The following is a 15,934-nucleotide window of genomic DNA, read 5'->3' as shown; positions in this document are numbered from 1 at the left end:
TGGGCACGGACCACGATGACCTATCACCCTCATTTGAGGCGTTCCATGATCGCCAATCAGGAGCGAAATGTAGATTCTAGCGTGTTTGAGACCTGCAGGGTCAGCGCTTAACCGCCCATTTATAACATTGAATTGCCTCTTGAGCTGTTGTAATCTCTTGGCGTTGACATGAAGGCTGAAGCACTTGGGCAATGTCTCCCTGGCTAATCCTCAAGGGTCTCTCCGTCAACCACCTTCTCTAACATCCTTTCCCCTCTGACATACATTTTTTCTAATATGGACTGACTAAGAGAAGGGACTCTACAACATCTTGCTCTCACAGGCACGCGGAATTTAGATTAAACATGGCCAGGATATCCCCAAGAGTCTTTCGTTCCATGCTCATCATTTTTTCCACCGTATTTGGGTTTATGACATTACTGCGACTTCAAAGGAACCTGACTCCTGGTAATTCTGGTTCTTACCTTGGTGGTCTGTCTGAGAAACAAGTTGAATGGTCTCGATTTGCATACACCCAATATGCTACCGACAGATCTTATCTGTGCAACTCGCTCATGCTTTTCGAGGCTCTTCATCGTCTTGGAAGCAAAGCCGATCGCTTGTTAATGTACCCTTCGAGTTTTCTCATATCTGAGAACGATACTTCAATAGAAGCTCGTTTACTTCGCTTTGCAAGGGACGAGTATGCTGTCAAATTAAAGCCAGTTGACGTGATTATGAAGGGAGGGGGAGGTGGTAAGTCATCCCGACTTGCTATAAAACCCCAAACATTGAACTAAAAGTGAGCGCAGCACCATGGTCAGCGAGCTACACAAAACTCCTCGCATTTAATCAAACAGAATATGATCGAGTTCTTAACTTGGACTCGGATGCAACCCTTCTACAGGTAAGTTGGTCACCCGTGGCTTTTCTCACTGCAGCCTAACATGCATCAAGGCTATGGACGAGTTATTCTTACTCCCACCTGGCTCGGTCGCCATGCCACGGGCCTACTGGTTAGATACAAAGGATCTAATCTTTACTTCTGGACTCATGCTCATTCAACCGTCCCAATTTGAGTTTGATCGTATAATGGATGAAATTTCCAACGCTCCTTCCGACATCTACGACATCTACGACATGGAGATCATGAACAAGCTGTATGGCGATAGTGCGCTGGTCGTACCACATCGTCCCTATACTCTTTTAACGGGAGAGTTCCGCTCCAAGAATCATGACTCCTATCTTGGCAACACGGAAGAACTGTGGGATGCTGATAGAATCCTCAAAGACGCCAAATATTTACACTTTTCTGACTGGCCAGTTCCTAAGGTATGTCAAACTGAGTTTTGGTATGTTTAAATACTTTTTGCTTCAAATCTTCTGACCTCTTCTGGTAGCCCTGGATTGCGGCTACTCGTGATGTGATCAACAATACGCAGCCTCCTTGTGAATTCAATCCTGCAACTGGTCAACAAGATGATTGTCGTATCCGGGAACATTGGTTAGGGATATACAAGGATTTCCGAACCAGAAGACAGGTAGCTCAAGCCCATCCTGACTTGAAATTACTTTCTTATGAAGCTTACCAAACATGAATTGAATGTATGCAGCAACCCAAAAATTTGAAAGGTGGGGATCATTCAAGCAACTTGAAGGTACTCAGACTACAGTACGAGAATATATCATAATGCTCCGAGTCGAACCCGATCATCAACCGCGCGATGGATCCAGTCGATCTCCTTCGAGATGCAAATCAACAGCACTTGAGAGGCTTCAATACTTTAATGGTCTTTAGGCTGATGTCGCTTGCTTGGAGAATGTCGAGTAATTTCGTGGTTCACCGTTCAAGTTATGAATGAACTGACCAGTTGACTAGGGCTACTACCTAGGTACCTAGGTAGCCCGCCACGGGCGGGCAAAAGCGCTCACGTAAGCAGCTGGTTTAAGTTAACTAGTTATACTCCCAGGGCGCATCTTCATGAGAGCTTCCTTGCATAAAAATATTTAGCATGGATCACCGTTTGAAATGACTCTCATCATAATGGAAATGATATCAAAATGTTTTCAAGAGCATATTAATATATTACAGATCAGTAGCGATCGTAGATGCCAGAAGTAGTCTAGTTAGATCTGAAAATATCGGTCAAGGGAATGAATGTGTATGAAGTGGGACCATGACAACACATTGTGATGACAACAATATTGGGACTAATTGATTTGTGGATTCCTGGATTTATGCCCAGATGGATATATGGAGAATCATAATTTCCAGACTCGAGGGAGATCAATAATTCAACCTTGGAAGAGAATAACTCCTTCAAGTTCCAAGTTATTATAATTCATACCAACATTGATACCTCTCACACGGGTGTTGCGCTGTTGCCAAATAAACAAGGAGCTCAAGTGGAGCTGACTGCTTGGACCAACACCGCATCTCCGCAAAGCCCGCAAAGCCCCAAGTGTTTTCCAAAACACTGTTGTTTTGGTCGCAATCTTTGAATTTTAAAAAGCGCGGCTCCATGGGGGGTAATTGGTTGTATTTATTCAACCTATATCGGAGCGCGAACCCCGCGTGATACGCGCTGCAGCCAAATCAAAACAAACCCGAAAATGAGCAACGAACCATGGCTAGACAGTCTTTCGGACGACTGGCCGTCAGAACAAGCCACGCCTAAGACACCGGGTCCAGATATCGAATCACCTTTGAAATCCGGTTTATCTACACCTCGTCGCAATAGTGTGCAGAATTCCCCCAGTCGAATTCCAGTCCCTGCTGCCCGCCGATCGGTGAAACGAGATTCCCTGTTTGCCAAAGGGAAGGTTACTCGCCCATGCCATTTCATAAAGCGAGAGCCTCCAACCCCCAAAACCCCGCGCACTCCTAAGAATCCTTCCAAATTGCGATCCACGACACCCTCAAAGTCAGCCCCGAAGAGCCCCCAGAGTCCAAAACCCAGCCCGAAGTCCGTCAAAACACCAAAAACCACCAAGACCGGCGCAAAGCCCACTCCGGGGCCCGCGGCCAAACAACCGCCGACCATGGATACACGATCCCCGCTACGAGCGGTGTCAAATGTATCTGTCCAGTCAGCCCAGTCAGACTATGAAGCGACCGATACAGTTCAGATCAAACCAAAGAAGACCCAGGACGAGGGAGCGCTGACCCCAGAATGGAGGAAGCGACTAGTGCGCGGGGAGATTCCAGTGGGTGACCAGCGTGATCTGTTCGCGCCCATTGGTCTTGAGAGCGTGTTTAAACCGCCCACACCTGGATCGGGAGCTGGTCAGCAAGAGTCTATTCCCTTCAAGCGGCATGATGATCAGTTGTGGGATTTCACCGACGCGACATCCAGACAAGAGAATACAAAAGAGGAGGGGCCTGAATATGAAAATAATGAAGGCTTGGACGGTGATAATGGGGACTACTTCTCGGGTACTGGCATAGAGTCACCGTTTGGCACAGTCAACCATCGGGCACTTTGGGCCGACAAGCGCCCGCGAAGCATGCAAGCAGACCAGTCGGAGTTATCACTCGGCGGGGACACCGATATTCGGACGGCGAGTGGCCTGGAAGATCTTCGCAATGAGGGAATTACACCGATTACATTCACCCGAAACAATACGATAGAAGGCAATGCCACGTCAGAGGTGATCAAATCGGCACTGAAACAAGTTACCGACAAGCTTGAGAGCCTGTCAATAAACACCAGCCGCCCCGACTCTCCCGCCAGCGATGGCTTTCTATTCTATAACCATAGCGATCATCGGCCGGAAGGGTCACCTCATGAGGACAGTCTACTGGATGTGACAAGTCACTCCTTGCCGCAAGATCTCTCAATGGGGACATTGGACTTTAGTCGCCGTAAAGTTCACCGTCCTTTCCATCCTCAATTTTCTCCTTCGCCCTTTCCTTCTCATCTCATATCCCCGGAGATTCTTGCCAACGCCAAAACCCGCAGTTCTCCTTTGTTCAACCGCTCTCCCAAAAACGGATCTCCTGTATTGCCCAGGCCTTCTTCCTCTCATGTCCGTCCCTCTACATCGGGAGATGCAACATCAAAACAGGGAACAATGCCGTCGTCCGGAAGTCCATTAAAGCTGTTCGGAGAACATGACACCTTTACAAATAATCGCCTTCTTCGACGAATGAGTCAATTCGAAGAAACATTTGGGAATGACTCTGGCTCGGACGGAGATGACCCACCATCCCCATCAGAAGAAGCCCGCCGCAAGGGGGAAAACCGTAGTCTGCTCAGCGCTCGACATGAACCATTGAGTGAAATCAGCCCTCGCAGACATGAGCGTGGCTCCTCTCGGAATATTATGCGCCCGCGTCTCACCCGATTTGGGGATGGCGAATTGGACAAGTTCGGGTTTTCGGATACGAGCCCCTACGAACATAAATTGAATTATGACAATCCAAAGCCCTTGGGATCTCGCCTGACATCAAGAAGGGTATCCTCAAATCGTCAGCAATACCTCCGTCAAGGCTCACAACCGGGTTCATTGCGATATACCAGATCAGCAAGCTCTAGCTTCACTCGGAAGCCATCTGCCTGGACGCGCCAAAGCTATTTCGACCACATTCGGGAACTGACAGGTTCTTCGCGTATCAACCAGAAGGAGAATATTGGATTCCCAGAGACCAAGAGGGTTCCTAAAGCGGCAGCTATAGACCCTACCCCCAAGCGCCGACGAACTATTTTGCGAGATGACAGTGCGGAGCCAGAGCATCCTCTCCCGAATGGAGACCCTGCCACTAAGTTTGGAGATAGCATGTCACTATTGCAAAGGAGTCTCATGCAACAGGGCGTTCAGCTGGAGAATAGTGAATACCTTGCTCCCCCGGGCTTTTCCCAGTCTATGCAGCGACCTAGAACACCAACTCCGAGTCAGCTACGGTCCACACACGAGGCAACGATCCTCCCCAGTAGGGATTATTCCGAGTCCAATTTCGACGATCTCGACTATTCGGATTCCTTTTCTATTGAAGGTGATATCCATATCCCTCTCGTCAAGATTACAGGAACAAGCGACACGTCTCGAAAGGGATCTATCACGACGCAGGATTACTTGCACGAAGCCACAAAGATAATGGATCTTATTCGAGCCAAAGGTCGACCTGGGCCTGGAGCTGCTGGGTTGACAAGTGTACAAGAATCCGACGGAGACAGCGAAGAAGATGACTTCAGTTATGATGACGAATCTACTCGCGAAGCCTTCTCTCGACCCCCGAGCCGAGATGGTACCAACTTGGATCTCCGCAAAATGCGCGAGGTCAAGGAATTGAACCCTCAAATTCTCAATTACCTTAAGCAATACCAAGAAAGGGAGGATGGAGAATTCGATACCGCTGGATCGGCATTATCATTGAACCCAGACCTGAAGCCAGATTCTTCTGGTTCCCGGCGATTGGTTTCAGCCTCCAGAAAACGCAAACCAAGCGTGCCTGGAGATGATATAGCAGAAACCATTGCTCATGACCTGATGACTATCAACACTCAAATGTCTGGTTTCAGCGTCCACTCTGTTCCCACAGGATCTTCTCAAAATTCCCAAGCTAAGGGCGTCCTATCGTCCGACATGGTCGCTCATCTGATCCCTGAGCAAATCAATGGTTTCACATACGACCGATCGAAAAATATTTGGGTTAAAGACAGTGCAGAAGAACCTGTTCCTCAAGTATCTCACGAGGACGATAACGATCCCTTCCAGGATATTCCTGACTTGAGCGTGGATGAGTTGCAAGAAATGATACGAGTACGTGGCCTTGCCTCTTCGTCTAAGCGTCCATTGGCTAGCCAAACGGAAGATCTACCAGCGCATCCCGCTCTGATGCCTGGCAGATCGCCCAAAAAGGGGGATGTTCGACCACACACACGGGATGGAGAGCCCTCAGTCAATACCAGCTCGATGCGGTCCAGACTTACTCGCTTCACATCAAGTGTTCCCAATTCTGGGACCAGAGCGACTTCATGGGGTACAGACGAGATCCAGGCCAGGAAAGAGTCTGGTGGGAAGCCCATGGAACCACTCACTGAGGAGGATGGTCAGCCAGACAGCAAAAATCAGACCCACGATGCGACACTATCCTTCTCATCGCCTGTTGCATCAGATGGCGAGGGTGCTCCAATTCCAGATGCCGAGCTGAGAGAGCCAGTCCAGTATGAAAAGATGAAACAAAGTGGAAACTCGCGCCCTGCACACCCACCTGCTCACCGAGAAACATCCGTGGAAGGCCAACCATTTGTCGGGCGCCCGGTATCCAGAATCGAGGAACGCAACGAGGAGGGAACCGAAGACTCTGATGTTGCTGAGGCCAACGAATCTCTGGCTATCAAAAAGACCCCCCGGTGGCGGCGAAACCGTCGAGAGATCTCTGGTTCGAATCCAGCATGGCAATCATGATACTAGTTACAGCTTTCACATGAGCCCGTTGGCGGATTTCTCAGTCAATCAACCTGACCATCACTTGAATTTGGAAATGAGCTATGTCGCCAACCGCAGCCACCCAACATCCCTGAGACAAGTTCATGGAACATTTGCTCTAACAACAGAAGACTTGATCAGGCATATCACGGATGTAGAGCCTTATGAGCCATACTGGGAGCATGTACGCCGTCTGGTTCTGCGTCAAAAGGGGCTCATCACTCTGCACAAATTGAGTGAATTTTGCCCTCGTCTTGAGGATCTAGATGTATCCGATAACGAGATTGGGCAGTTAAGTGGAGTTCCAGCAAGCCTTCGAACGCTCAAGATTCCCAGGAACTGTCTTTCTAATCTCACATCATGGGGTCACTTGACCAACCTGCAATATCTCGACATCTCTGGGAACGACATTGAAACTCTAGATGGGTTCTCTGGCTTGATTCATCTCAGAGAACTAAAAGCAAACGACAATCAAATTCGGAGCATTGAAGGGATCGTTGGTCTCAATGGCTTGCTCAGCCTGAAGCTGAGTAATAATTCTCTAACTTCGGTGGATTTCGAGGGGTCCGAATTGTGAGTTACTATTTGACTGCTTGTTATCGTCCGAATACTAATATGACTAGGACTCGACTTCGTGATCTCGACTTGAGCCACAACTGCTTGACTGCGGTCCGGAACATCGACTGGCTACCATCCCTGGCTACCCTTGATGTCAGCGCGAATGAGATCAGTCAATTGGAGACGTCAACGTCCCTCATCAGCTTGCGTGCACTACGACTTTCTGGGAACTGCCTGACCACCTTAGATATGAGGAATCTATCTACTCTGAGCTTGTTGTATGCTGACAACAACGCCCTGTCAACGATCACTGGACTAGAGCACTGCCATAATTTGGAAGTGCTTTCTTTACGTGAACAAATCAGACTGGAGGACAAGAGCTCGAGTATCATCTTGGATCTTGATCTCGGGTCCGTGAAGGACGTTCGGAAAGTGTTTTTATCATCGAACAAACTTGCATCCCGAGTCCTTTCGCCATCGTCTCCTCTTTTACGACTCCAGCTACTTGATATTGCTGCATGTACCTTACCGGTTCTTCCAAGCGGCTTTGCCTCAAGCTTCCCGAATCTCAAGGTTTTGAATATGAACTTCAATTCTCTTACTGAGCTGGAGCCATTAGTTGGAATGAACTGTCTTGCCAGGGTGATGATGGTTGGAAACAGACTTTCCAGAATGCGACGAGTTTGTCAGATTTTGAGTCGACTTGGTCGAACTCGACCGGGTAACCCGTGTTCCCTCCGCAAACTCGACATTCGCGGTAACCCTCTGACAATTGGCTTTTATCCTCCTGCTGTGACTGGAAATGGATCGAATGCCGAGCGCAAGAAGTTGAAGGATCAAGAGAAGGCACTTGCCCGTCAGCAAGAAAGCCGTCAAGATCTGTCTGAGGCTTTGGCTGACCTTGATCACAATGATCACGGCTCCCAGGCTGTCACCTGGGAGGATGATGCGAAGCCTGATCGAGATATTGATATCAACGATCCGTTTACCCTTCCTCCCGCAGACAAGGAGATGGATGACAAATATCTCGGTCACTTGGATCGTGGTACTCGACTTCGCCGGCGTGTTCTGGAGCTTTTACTCTATGCTGGCACGAGTGGCTCCCTAAACATGCTTGATGGATTAGAGCTCCGTCCCACACTGGGCGGTGAGTCCTCTGACATGGGACAAGCGTGGAATAAGCTTGAGAACCTGGGTGTTCTTCGGAGAAAAGCAATTACTGAAAAGGTGTGATGTCCTCAGTTGTATGTGCGACGGACTGGTTTTTTTATTTTATTTTTATTTCTCATTAGAGCATTTGTTGGACAGCGTGCATGGCGTTTTGTTTGTTTTTTCTTATTGACTAGACTCACTTCTTGTTTACATCAGGTTATTCCTGGCTTTGGAGTCTACAATTTGCATGTTCGCATACCAGGAGTTAGAAGCTTTGGATCATAGCGACATCGTTTATCATTTATCATTTCAATGGATAATTATTACAGCAACCCCACTTTCGACTTTACGTCCGGCATGCCTCTTTGGTATTTCTACGTGTCAAAGCTGCACGTGTCTGCCATGAATACGGGGTAAGTGTAGGCAGTCAGAAACGGAGGGTGGAAAAAAAAGGAACGGAGGCCCAGCCTCATGATCTACAGACCTCCTACCCAACTGGGAAGGACAGAGGCCAAAGACCTATCCCACCTCAACTTGAACGAAGCGGTCAAAGATTAGTACCATGAGATTAGATTTGGGTATCCCAAGATAACAATCAAGGCAACCTTGGAACCAAGAACTCGGAATCGCTTATTAGAAAGGGCACCCGGTTCATTGGTAAACCAACCCAAGAGCCAACTCATTGGGACGGGAACGGCCCGCGAATCCGGTCTCCTGGGTTCTGGGCTTCGGGGAAGAATAGCCCACTTGGACGTTAGGTAAGTTAGGTCATTCGAGGATTCTTTGAAAGGATTTGATTGACGCGGATGTGTAAGCCGTGCAGTAGTTTGCATAAGTGCGTTTCGAGTGTCGGACAGGTATTTTGGAATTGATGGTATTCGGTTGTTGGTGGGGGTTTTTCGGTTATCATTTTTCAGCTGAACATGGACCTCCTTGGAATCTGAGCTCACAAGAGGTACATTTGTCAAACTATTCCAGTCTGAGTCTGAGTCTGAGTCTGAGTCTGAGGTTGAGTCTGAGGTTGAATATCATATATCGGGATGGTGTACTGACTCTTCCTACTAGGGGTCACTAGATGATACTACTTGCAATCATCTCAATGAACTCGAATCACACACTCACAGAATACGAGTATCAGGATTGAATATGTCTATGAATCCCACTGATTGTGATCTACTGCATGCCCTGCCGCGGAACCTAGGAAGTAACCCCCTTCAGGCTAAGATTCCCTATGATGCTGTTTGTCCCATGAACCCGCTCGCCGGGGTTCCATGCTCAGGTACTGGGATTGCGTAATTGAGGTATCAAGATTCATACAGATGCAGAAATACCAATGGTTCGGAATCCTTTATGCTGTTGACGAGTCTCCGGTGCTTTGGAGATTCCCTTTCTAGTCTGTTGCAGCAAAGTATACTCTGTCCTTTTATTTAAGGACTCTGGTGCTTGGCTGGCAGATATTTACTTATGATTTGGGTGCCCCTCATTTGCACACAACGATTCGTTGTTTCAACTCAAGTGCCTGAAATCCAAGTCAAAGTCCTGATCCCATTGCTAGTATTCCCAGTCACGTTCCTCAACATGGTTCAAATCATCTCTTTGAACTTCTTTTGGTCTACCTTTACACTTCCCTTTTTGTTTTACTTTGCTTTGTCATTCTATAAAAGATCTTCTCAACAGGGAACTCCTGTTCTGATGAAAGCCGAGCCTTTGCCTCTGTTGGTAAGTTGGACCCTGGGCTGCATTTTACAACTCAGTATAACCCACAACAGACATCCCTGACATCTTCCTTATCCATACAGACCACACCGCAACCCATACATATCAAAAGTCACAATGAGGATTTTCCAAGAGGTCTTCGAAGCCGGAGGGGATACAAATGTGAGTTCAATGAGACTAGACCACTTTCCAAGGCTGGGATGTGTTAACGTTGACAACTTCCAGATAACGACGAATAATTCCATTTAACCATTAACACGCAATTTACGCCAATTTTTGACCTTTGATATCGTCTTATAAAACACCAACGTGGCCGACAGAAGGCCCGGCCCTGAGAGACAAATGTGCATATGCACCTTGCGCGGCAGTTGAGAAATTTGGGCGAGTTGATCGTGATAACGCTCCAGGGCTCGATCCCTAAAAGTACAAATTTCGTTATTCTATATTATGACTTGAACGTTTGAATATTATTATCTTCCTTTCTTTTCACTCCCTTTCAAAATGATATTAGATAGAGCTTTGCTATCGGTAGGACTACTCCAAATTATACCATTGATTGCCACAAACAACACTAGCAGGTCTATTCTGAGTTATTTTACATACATAGATTGAACATTTGTATACTCAAATAGAAAGGGACTGATCTACCATATGAAAGGTAAATTGCCCTCTGATAGTTGAGAAATTCTCATTGGCGTAAACTGAAAGCATTCAGGTAACCCTGTAGTGGACCAGTCATGTCCCATCACGAGCTTGGCGACCCCTGGAGCACAGGTGAAAATACGCGCCATTCCTATGAGTAGTTAGTTCCCGATACACCAGACAAGTCGGAGATGATTCTAGAGCTCAATTTACCATGGCCATTAAACCCAGCGCAGATATACTGTCCAGGCAGGGTTTCAATACCTCCTACAAGTGGTACCCAGTCAGGTGTCATAGCAATGATTCCAGTCCATGAATGATCTAGACCTTCTCCGTGGGCATCCGACGATGAAAATGTAGGGAATATTTGATGAAAGCTCCGTAGTGCATCATCGGCAATTTCCTGGTTATAATGACTGTCATCGGTACTGAAACGGCCTTCCAGAGTCTCCGAGCTCAAGGTAGGATTTGATCGTGAAACACCCAAGATAATCGTTCCGTCTCCTTGTCGTTGAATCAACGAGTAGAAGTGATAAAGACTGTACCGCAGCGAGTAGGTGCTCTGGAGGGCATTTGTAGCTGCGAACGCGGGACTTGGAACCAAAGAGTGTGCTTGTGCACGATTGGGTGTCACACATGACTCGAGCTGCGGAAGTAAGAGTGCAGCCTGCGCATTGGTACAGTGTATAATCTTCTCTGCTGTCATGATACCCCGAGGAGTATGCACATCCCACAAATGTAGCGAAGACTGATTTGTGGTAATTGCAGTCGCAGGACAAAAAGTAAATAATTGAACGCCGCGCTCCATCACTGATTGAAGAAGAAATTGCGTCAATTTAGCTGGATGGCTGGATCCAGCAGGCCACTCGTATGCTGCAACTGCATCTGGGATCCCGGTTTTCTCTTTCGCTTCCTCGCCCTCGTAGAATTTGATGTGAGAAATATCACCGCCGGCAAGTTCGTAAGCCTTCAAGCTTTCAGCCTCATACTTGGCAAACTCCTCTGTCATACACACATCGAAGGTGGAGGTCAGGTTGAAATCGCATTGCACGTCGTGCTTTTTCACGAATTCATCCACCTTCTCTAAGACAAGTCGCTCGTTGGCGATAATTTTCAATGCCTGCTCCGGGCCATGAACTTTCGCGTAGGCACTGTACCCACGAAATGCATCTTGAAATAATTTAGCCGATTCCGATGATAACAACGTGTGCCAGTGGTGAATATGTACCTGGACGAACGTGGCCAGCATTGCGCGAACTTGCTCCGCTGGCGGCTTCTCGTGCCTCGAGAATAATCACATCTTCGCCTTTCACCCCGGCTTCTAGGAGTTCAAAAGTCGTGAGACTACCTGAGAGTCCAGAACCGAGGACCACAGATTTGATTCGAGCAGGAACTGGGTTATTCTGATTTGCGAATAAATGCGGGAAGGCTCGAGTTGTTCGTTGCCAATAGCTTAAGCAAGGGGATTCCCTAGGCAAACTATTGGAACTGTCGCCACCCATAGCTTGGAATAAGTGGCATAAGAAATTCGAAATCCAAAGAAATTATTTGCCAGTAAGAAAAGAGCCTGAAGATATTCTGATGGGAAGGTATATGTTCAAGTAGATCCCTAGTCCGGTTATCGGCCGTGCGGGGAAGAATACTAGGTACCTACATACTATGATACTAGTATGGGCCTGGAGGTCATCCATGTACTCCACCTGGCAAGTATTACGTGCTCCTGCGACCATTTACTTATCTCACTGAGTGGGCTCAGACTCGAAACATCGAACCTATCATATTCAAGCTCACTCCATTTGATAGTCACACTAACCTTCAACGAGCAGTCTTGGAACATAATTATCTAGTGCAATCATGTCTCACGATCGGCCGCCTCGCCTAGACCTGCCTTTGGAACAACTGAGAACAACAACAGCACCGATCCTTCATATTTGGAGTATCAAATTTGGAGATATTTTTCAGGTACCAAGTGACCTCGTACTACCCTCGCGGGGCTCTGGAATGCAATCGGTGTGCTGCACGAGCTCTTATCACGCGCCCATCATAGGTTCCCCTCAGATCTGCAGGGATCATGTCCGTCTATGGACGTGGCACAAAGCCCAGGATCAGGCCGTGGCTGGGTATCATGACCCTTATCTTAAACTATTTTTACAGTCTTTATCACTCTCCAAGCTCCATTTCTCTTGGGCCACTCTATTCTGCTTTCTTCATCTTCCCAGTTGCGATGGGACTTGGGGGGCTTTTCCGTCGGCATGTACCGTCGGAGAACCCGCAAGGGAGCACCGAGCGCTCTCCAGATGAGAAGGCGCTCGTCCGACGCCTGGATACGTTTCTCTTGACCTTTGGCTGTTTATCCCAAGGTACGTACAATAGAAACAGTCCTTCAGTGCTAAAAGCTGACCAGATAGTCATAAAATACCTTGATCAACAAAACATCAACAATGCTTATGTGTCGGGCATGATGGAAGACCTCCATCTGCATGGAAATGAGTTAAATTTGTAAGTTTATCTCAAAGCCATTTGATTTAGCCGCAACTGACTCTGTTCAGATTCACGACTTATTTCAATGCTGCGTACTGTGTTATGCTCATTCCTTCTCAGATTATTCTGACCTATGTTCGACCAAGTTATTGGCTACCCGGTTTAGAAATCCTGTGGGGATTATTCACAGGACTCATTGCGATGACCACAAGCGCTAAACAAATCTACATCCTGAGAGTCTTTCTTGGCCTTTGCGAAAGCAGTTCCTGGCCTGGAATGATGACTCTACTTAGTAGGAAAACCTTACCGTTTCGCTGTCTCGAATAATCAAGCTAATGTGAACATAGTGTATTGGTATACACCAACGGAACTCGCAAAGCGCATGGGCTTTTACCACTCATGTCAAGCCGTTGGACAAATGATGTCGGGAGCCATGCAAGCTGCAATCTCCGACACATTGAACGGAAGCGGCGGTCTCGCTGGCTGGCGATGGCTATTTGTCATTAATTCCATCATCACAGTGGTTTGGGGATTTGCCGGATTCTTCATGATCCCAGATTTACCAAATAAGCCTAATCCGCGAGCGTTCTGGTTTAAGAAGATCCACGCTGAACTCTCAATGGAGCGACTAGCTCGGCATGGCCGTGCTGAGCCCAAGAAAATGAGCTGGGCCGGTGCAAAGCGCGCCTTTTCTGACTGGGTGATCTACTTCATTGCAGTTCTCTATATTGCAACAGTGTTAGGCACATATGGATACGTGTATTTCTCGCTGTTTCTGAAAGCACTCAAGAATCCAGATGGCAGTCCTATATGGAAAGTAACAGAAGTGAACGCCATCCCAATCGGAGGGTCTGCAATTAATGTTGTTTTCGTCTGGATCTGGGCTCTTCTCTCCGATGCCCTGCGCACGAGATGGACTCTGATTGTTGCACAGGGAATCATCGGTATTATCCCATGCATAATTATGAGCATCTGGACCTCTCATCCTGACACGGTTCCTATTTCCGCCGCTTATGCATCCTACTTCATATCTTTTATCTGTTTGGGTACAGCTCCATTAATATTTGCTTGGCTAGCTGATCTCATTCCGCAAGATCCCGAGGCTAGGACACTTATTCTTGGTGTCTCAGTTGCGGGATACTATGCTATCTCAGCTTGGTCACAGGTACTAGCTTGGCCTGCGTCACAAGCACCATATTACAAGTATGGCTGGCAATCCGCCCTCGCGTTATTGGTTCTTGTCATTATCATGACATGTCTCCTGCGTTTCATTGATGTGAACTATCTTCTGCCGAAGCGCAGTTCCTTCTATGCTACTATGGAGGGTCAGGCAGCGGGCTCTGGAGAAGAAGATTTGGGGGCTTCGGTGGCTTCGGTGGACGGCGAGGTTGGAGGAAGAGCGCCCGAGATCGATGGGACACGAAAGACTGCCAGTGTCAATGAGCCGTAGCTGCTGGAAACAAACGGAATGAATGCAACCTGAACATTCATTAGCACCACACTATCTTCTAATCCTAGCCTCTTCCCCCAAGTAGACCGTTCGAGGTGACGCCGTCTGGCAAGAATACTGTAACATAGTGCTATTTGACCTACAGGCGATCAGCTCGACGACCTGACCTCGGGATAGATCAAGCGTAAGTCTTACGACCTATGACTCATTTTGAGTGATAAAATCTCACTCTTGTTTTTTTTCTCCTTAAAGGAGCTCTGGGTTGGGATTATGGGAGTTGAGTCGTGGGGCGTGAGATTGAAGTAAATTCAGAAGAATCTAAGATTTAGAATAAAATCTGGGGTTTATTGTATGATTCGCTCCCACTCTATCTCACTAGGTTCTTTCCAATAATTCGTGGAACTGAGAGTAAATCCAAGCTTCTCCAAAGCTCTGGCGCTCCTCTTGTTAGGCCTCTCCGTTTCAGCGATGAACCTGATCACGCCTCGTTCCTTCACAGCCCAGTGCATGACAGCTTCTGCTGCCTCCTTCGCAAGTCCATTGCCCCAGTGCATAGGCGACATACCGTATCGAACCTCAACCATTTCATTCCATGGTGGAAGAGGAAGATCATCGGCCTCTCGTGGTGGAATTGACGTCGTCGTTCCATCACGAACACCAGCATAGCCAACCCAGATAATATCATTCAAATTATCGATGCTTAGACAAGAAATTCCTTCAAAGTCATCTCCCTTTAGAATCTCAATATCGTTACTGCTTCCCATTGAGATCTCTGGTGGGCGTAACCCCACGGCAAAGTCACCCATCCCGCGTCCTTTCCAGCATCGCGCAATATCGCGTGTCTGAATCACATCGCGCGTTTCATCGTCGCTCCATTGCCTAGGCGGGAAATGAATACCAAATGCCATATTGCAGAATTCTTTATCTGCGTGGAGTGATGCATAAAGCCTTCGATAGGATGTTGATGAGATGGCGTATGGGGTGGGAAGGATAATGAGTCTTGGTGTTAAAATGACAAAATTTTCCAAAGGCTCTTCCACCTTTGAAGTATCCATTCTTGATGTTGGCTTTGTACTTTGTTGAGAGTATCAATGTGCAAAAATTGAATCAGTTGTTCTAAGCTTCGGTTTAGGGCATAGATGAAATGTGGAGATGAACGAAAGCCCCGAATAAGGGGTTGACTGAAAACCGACTGCCAGGGCTAGACAACGGCCTTAGATACGGGGCACGTAATTGTATTTCCAATAATTTTCTTTCTGTCGGGCTAAAACTAAGCCCAAATAGGCATGAAGCTGTGGCCCTTACGAGGTCCTTACGACTTCCAATGTTGCCGAAGTTAGAGCAAGGACCTGTCACGGTGGAATTGAGCCATTTGTTGGGGATATAAGTCATCAATAAGTTGAAGTATAACAATTGCAGGCTATGATATGACTATGTAGTAGACACCTGGGCATCACCTGGGTATTGCATGCAGCATGTCTAAGGTTGGTATTGGGGTACCCGCACAACTAGTAGGGTGCGGTT

The 15,934-nt window shown here is 47.4% G+C and overlaps 5 protein-coding genes across 5 annotated transcripts; 3 read left to right on the top strand and 2 right to left on the bottom strand.

The window, feature by feature from the left end:
* Positions 1–323: 323 nt before the first annotated feature.
* On the top strand, positions 324–1,577 carry N7483_011884 (CAZyme family GT8; the record flags this gene model as incomplete). Its single annotated transcript, XM_057095311.1, has 4 exons — positions 324–735; positions 792–886; positions 937–1,311; positions 1,380–1,577. Coding segments are annotated over 4 exons (1,080 nt in total), but the record flags the coding sequence as incomplete, so codon positions are not given.
* Positions 1,578–2,592: 1,015 nt separating this feature from the next.
* On the top strand, positions 2,593–8,202 carry N7483_011883 (uncharacterized protein; the record flags this gene model as incomplete). The annotated part of the gene is made up of 3 exons (XM_057095310.1): positions 2,593–6,364; positions 6,435–6,984; positions 7,035–8,202. The coding sequence occupies 3 exons, from the start codon at positions 2,593–2,595 to the stop codon at positions 8,200–8,202; spliced, it is 5,490 nt and encodes a 1,829-aa protein (XP_056941281.1).
* A 2,279-nt stretch (positions 8,203–10,481) lies between these two features.
* On the bottom strand, positions 10,482–11,981 carry N7483_011882 (NAD(P)/FAD-dependent oxidoreductase; the record flags this gene model as incomplete). Its single annotated transcript, XM_057095309.1, has 3 exons — positions 10,482–10,630; positions 10,693–11,649; positions 11,708–11,981. 3 exons carry the CDS (start codon positions 11,979–11,981, stop codon positions 10,482–10,484), a joined length of 1,380 nt encoding a protein of 459 aa, XP_056941280.1.
* Positions 11,982–12,703: 722 nt separating this feature from the next.
* Positions 12,704–14,410, top strand: N7483_011881 (uncharacterized protein; the record flags this gene model as incomplete). Its single annotated transcript, XM_057095308.1, has 4 exons — positions 12,704–12,839; positions 12,888–12,978; positions 13,029–13,252; positions 13,308–14,410. The coding sequence occupies 4 exons, from the start codon at positions 12,704–12,706 to the stop codon at positions 14,408–14,410; spliced, it is 1,554 nt and encodes a 517-aa protein (XP_056941279.1).
* Positions 14,411–14,754: 344 nt separating this feature from the next.
* On the bottom strand, positions 14,755–15,465 carry N7483_011880 (GNAT family N-acetyltransferase; the record flags this gene model as incomplete). The annotated part of the gene is made up of 1 exon (XM_057095307.1): positions 14,755–15,465. The coding sequence occupies one exon, from the start codon at positions 15,463–15,465 to the stop codon at positions 14,755–14,757; it is 711 nt and encodes a 236-aa protein (XP_056941278.1).
* Between the last annotated feature and the right edge of the window lie 469 nt (positions 15,466–15,934).

Source organism: Penicillium malachiteum (assembly GCF_028827825.1).
Source record: "Penicillium malachiteum strain IBT 17515 chromosome Unknown utg000005l:1.0-9002435.0:326005.0-9005861.0, whole genome shotgun sequence".
Taxonomy (NCBI): domain Eukaryota; kingdom Fungi; phylum Ascomycota; class Eurotiomycetes; order Eurotiales; family Aspergillaceae; genus Penicillium; species Penicillium malachiteum.
The sequence above is the reverse complement of the archived record's forward strand: the minus strand, read 5'-3'. Positions and strand labels throughout refer to the sequence as shown.